Source organism: Thamnophis elegans, chromosome 4 (assembly GCF_009769535.1).
Source record: "Thamnophis elegans isolate rThaEle1 chromosome 4, rThaEle1.pri, whole genome shotgun sequence".
Lineage (NCBI taxonomy): Eukaryota > Metazoa > Chordata > Lepidosauria > Squamata > Colubridae > Thamnophis > Thamnophis elegans.
The window spans coordinates 17,986,018-17,991,291 of NC_045544.1; the positions used below are offsets into that span (position 1 = coordinate 17,986,018).

Consider the following 5,274-nt stretch of genomic DNA (forward strand, 5'->3'; position numbering starts at 1 on the left):
TGGGGTGATAATTACTGCAAATTTTCCTTCTCTTGAAAAGTTAGCAAACACTTGATTGAGCATTCACTCTAAAGTTATGTTAATTTCCACCCAATGCCCAATTAATTATTCCATTTGATTGTGGGTGTTTGATACTCTGTTATATATAAGACCACGAGTAGTACCACATCTATGGCAATGATTTAAAGTGTTCTGATTGGTAACATTCATGCAATACATAAAATGATCTTCAAAAAGCTTCTCTCTTTCCCAAAGCATTGCCAAAATTGCACCTTTTCTTTTTTAGCTCGTGTGGCGGTAGCTCAGAGCAGTTCTCTCAACCTGTTTGCTAATCGGGATGTTGAACTAGAACAGCGTGCTATGCTCCTGAAGAGGCTGGCCTTTGCCATTTTTAGCAGTGAAGTGGATCAGTATCAGAAATACCTTCCAGATATACAAGGTAATTCCAATCAAGCTTGTAACTTCATGAATAAAAGCCATGGAGTTTTATTGGCAATATTATACAAGTAGTTTGCCCATGATCTTCTGATATATATTGTATATGCATGTGTTCGTGTATGCGAATTTTAGTTTTATATCTATCTTACTGAACTGATTCTCTTTGATAATCTTCCATCCAAATACCAACCAGGTCTAAGTCTCTTTGACTTCTTATCCCAGATAAGATCAGCCACGTGCTACTACTTGCTTAGGCAATGTGGGATAAATAAAACTCTTAAATTTAGGCTTCATAACAGCTGGTCACTAAACCAGTGATGCAAGTCGAATGGATTTCCTTTCAATTCACAAATCTGGTTCAGTGAGTTTGGAGACTTTTGAGAGCAGGGGACCACAGGTCAGGAAGGGGAAATTCATTGCTGCTTTTTGCAACAAATCTCTTGCCTCAATTTGACATTTTTTTAAAAAAAAAATCCAAATTTGTGTTATAGTTTCAGTTTCAGTTTCACTTTATTTGTATGCCACCCTTTTCCCTGGGGGGACTCAGCGCGGCTCACAGTTCAAAGGGGGGGGGGGCAGGACAAACAATTTACAACATAGAGGCACTACATCATTTAAGAACTCAACAATCATACAATTCGAGTAGGGGTTAGAGTCTTTAACCCCAGGCCAGCCGGGACAGCCAGATTTTAAGGGCAGCGCGGAAGGTCTGGAGGGTGGTGAGGGTCCGGATCTCCCCGGGGAGTTCGTTCCGGAGGGTCGGAGCAGCCACCGAGAAGGCTCTCCTCCGGGTAGTTGCCAGTCTACACTGGCTGGCTGATGGAATTCGGAGGAGGCCTAATCTATGCGATCTTATCGGTCTAGTGGAGGTAATTGGCAGTAGGCGGTCTCTCAAGTACCCAGATCCAATACCATGAAGGGCTTTGTAGGTGACAAGTAGCACCTTGAAGCGCACCCGGAGATCAACAGGCAGCCAGTGCAGCTCGCGGAGGATAGGTGTTACGTGGGTGAATCGAGGTTATAGAGTAGGCCTATTTTGGAATAAGGGTCCTGAATCATAGTTTTAACTTGTGTTATCTTTTTGCTTCATAGTTTAGAACAATGAGTATTTAAGCTTGGCTAAAGTCTCTTTTACATGTTCCACTGTGTGAAATTAATTTATATCATTAGATGCAGATTCTTAACGGATTACAGATGTTTGAAGCAGGTTGCAGCTCTGGATATCAGCTGTGATTGTTTTCTGACAGATCCGTGTAACCTTTTCTGTTTTAGAAAGACTGGTTGAAAGTCTCCGCCTGCCCCAAGTGCCTACCCTTCACTCCCAAGTATTCCTGTTTTTCAGAGTTTTGCTTTTAAGAATGTCTCCACAGCATCTTACCTCACTTTGGCCTACTATGATCACAGAACTGGTGAGTTCCGCTTTGCATCCACAATTGGGCAAAGAAGACCCCCCCCCTTTTTTTTTAGAAGACCTAAGAATTTCTCCACATTGGTTTTAAGCTATCCAGGAGATTGTTAAAGATAACAGCCCATCATTTCTCCTGAACCTGGGCTGAATCACTAGGATGCTTTCATCAATGTACTTCTTTTGTTATTATAGAATTTAGCCATTTCTATATGGATCAATATCAGTATCAAAATTATTACTTTATCTTAACATTTATGTTCTGCTTTCCTCTGAGAGTTGAAGGCAGCTTTGTTGGTTCCATTATCTGCTCATTTTATGCCCACAAGAACCCTGTGCGATGAGTGTGGCGAGTGTGACGGACTGAACTAACATCCCCCCAGAGAGGTCCTGTCAGTGAGAAAGGGCTTGAACTGAGCCCTCAGTACAGTGTCCAACCATTATGCCTATTCTTGCTGTCAGGATAAACATGGAGGTACAAATTGTCAAATATATGTTTTCCTCTTTTATGAAAAAGGGATGCTAACCACGCATCATTCTTGGTGCTTTTACACTATTAAACAGAACACAACTGTGATTTTTAGCAGTCAGAATGTTAAACGTTATCCAGTTCATCCCTCTTGCACAACGTGACTTGATCATCAAGGTAGCGAAGCCCAAGGGCTGCCGTTCACAACTGGGCATGTGGAGGGTTGCATTGAAAGGGGCAATGATGTACAGTGGTTTAGTGGTTGACATTATATTTAACATTGATAACTCCCTTCAGTGCCTCAAAGTTGGAAATACAGAATATAAGTATGTGTTTTTTTCTGTTTATTCACAATATGTGTGCTTCGTTCTTTTTACCTTCAGGTCCAAGTATTTTTACTTATGGAACAGGAGCTCACAGCTGATGAAGATATCTCAAGGTAGAGTCACTGTGATTTGCTCATTCTTGTTTGCATAGTAAGTTAAATGCTGCTAAAAGATATTCTGATATTTTAAATGAACATTATTTTATGCTTAATAGGTGGGAAAAAACTTTTACAACCAGACTGAATAACATAATCTGTGCTAATAATAAACCACAATAAAGAAGTTGTTCATCTCATTTTTACATTACTCGGCCAAATCTGACTCATGCCTGCATTACAGGGGCATCCTGTCAAAAACATCCGATTATTTTAGCTAAAGACTAAAATGAGCAAAAAAAGCTAATGAATTGAAATGCACTTATTATAGTTATTTGCGATCTTTGATAAGATTATAAGAAGCAAGTAGAAAGCCAGTTATGTGATGGGTCTTTTTTGTCTGTCTGGTTTAAACACTCTTCTGCAGATTGTTAGCATTGTTGATTCAGAGCCATATTCAATGTCTGAGCCTTAGCAGTTTCGTCAGTTTTTGCTTTCTTGCCTGTCTTCCCCAGAAACAGAAATAGTCATGCAGCCAACATAAATACATATTCCAAATACAACGTATGGCGTTGTTTTGCATTTTGATTCATTTTGTTTGGCTCCTGATTTGTGGAGTTTTCTTTTGTGTATAGAGATCCAAAACCTCATCTGTGACTTGCTGCTGCTTCTAAAACTCCTATAATTTTGAACAAATCAGTAGACAATTAGCCCTTTGGTTTGTGCTTATGATTTTTACAGATTGTTAGCAGAGGTGCCGGACTTAAACTAATTCACTGAGCCAGCATTTCTCTATTCATTTGTTCTCTTCTCATTTTATTAATTTGTCAGTTCACCTGCCTTGCCAATGGTAACATTTCTTCATTTTCTTTCCCGTATGTTCAACTGCGAGTGATATACCAAAATTCATTTATCGGCAGTATTAAAAGCTCATTTACCCAAAGGAAAGTTCAAATATAAACATAGGCTTACTACTTTTTTAAGGGAAATACTGTTGAGATGTGAGGTCAGTATTCATTTGTAAAGCATGCCAGCAGTTTTTATGTATTAATTTCATTTGGCTGCAGAACTTCAGGTCCATCTGTTGCTGGGCTGGAAACAACATATACGGGAGGCAATGGATTTTCTACATCCTACAACAGTCAGAGATGGCTGAATCTTTATTTGTCAGCTTGTAAATTTCTGGATTTGGCCCTTGCTTTACCTTCTGAGAACCTTCCTCAGTTTCAGATGTAAGTAAAATCCAGAAATGCTAGAAATATATTTGATGGGAGAAAACTGTTCTGAAAGGGATGCTTCTTTTTGTGGAGGCATGAAAGAAGCGATCTTCTGCCTTCTAAGGATGTCCTCTTTTTCTGTAAAGTAATATTAGAAAAATAATTCCCAATAGTAAAGTAGTAAAAACTGCAACCAGTTATTGGGTTTAATGGCCCACCTCCCTTTATTTACCGTGTTCAAACAGAGGCTTGACAGCTATAAGTGGAGACACTTTAATTTAGTTTTCTTCATAGAGAAGGGGATTGCAGGTAGTGGCCCAATTGCCCCCTTCCAATCCCACGATTGAATAAAGCCTCAATAAGCACAGATAGAGATTCTTTTGAAACAAAACTGTTACTGCCATTTCACAGGAGATACAAAATATTGTCTTGAAAAATAGTAGATCTTCCTATCTGATCAAAGTCCTTACGTATTAATTAAGCATTATGTTTTTTCTCTGCATGTTAGTGTCCTGGGTATCAAGATAAGCTTGGACGTAGCACTGGATATGAATACTTCCAGGAATACAGGAGTAGGGATTCTTTCCAAATCTTGCTTGCTGAATATGCAAAGTAGTTCAGAAGTGGATTTGTTCTTCCTCTTAACAGGTACCGGTGGGCCTTTATCCCAGAAGCCTCAGACGATTCTGGGTTGGAGGTGCGAAGACAAGGCACCCACCAGAGAGAATTCAAACCATATGTTGTGCGATTAGCAAAGCTGTTACGAAAAAGGGCAAAGGTATTCCATTTGATTTTTTAAAAAAATCTGTTTCAGGTACTAAATTGTGGGTAAATTATAACTGCTGTTCAGATTCCCCGGAAACCTTAGAAAACTAGAATGTACAACCATGTGCACCAACAAGGCTTCTCCTCCCCCTTAAAGGCTGAAGGCTAAACAGTTCCCCGAGTTATTTCAGGGAGACGTATAAAGGGTAGGATAATTCAGGGCCAGGTGTGATTTTTAAGCCTCGTAGTAATAAGACTGTTACACTGCACAACTTCACTTCTCCCCTCCTCCATCATTTAGTACTGCATTAAAATAAGTGGAACGAGTTTAATTGAACCATTCAGTGATCTCAGCTGGAATGATTTGCTTCTTAACAATTAGACTAGTAAGTAGCACTGACTTGGATGAGAAAATTTAGTTAAAGAAGTTTCATTATCTTCATTTGTGAGTTGGTAAAATCAATATGTGCTGGCTTTGGTGATTGGTGAAAATGTGTAGATGGTGAATTCGGAAAAACGTTATCAAGCCTGGTCCCGACTCTTCTCTTGCTGCTTACAG

At 39.4% G+C, this 5,274-nt stretch overlaps 1 protein-coding gene across 2 annotated transcripts in view; it reads left to right on the forward strand.

Moving 5' to 3' along the window:
- The window catches only part of DOP1A (DOP1 leucine zipper like protein A), a 60,401-nt gene that overhangs the window by 53,983 nt on the left and 1,144 nt on the right, over positions 1-5,274 (forward strand). For both annotated transcript variants that reach the window (XM_032217129.1, XM_032217130.1), the window contains exons 32-36: positions 287-439; positions 1,711-1,847; positions 2,696-2,751; positions 3,801-3,965; positions 4,599-4,728. In XM_032217129.1, coding sequence (XP_032073020.1) covers positions 287-439; positions 1,711-1,847; positions 2,696-2,751; positions 3,801-3,965; positions 4,599-4,728 — 641 coding nt within the window. The remainder of the gene's footprint in view (positions 1-286; positions 440-1,710; positions 1,848-2,695; positions 2,752-3,800; positions 3,966-4,598; positions 4,729-5,274) is intronic.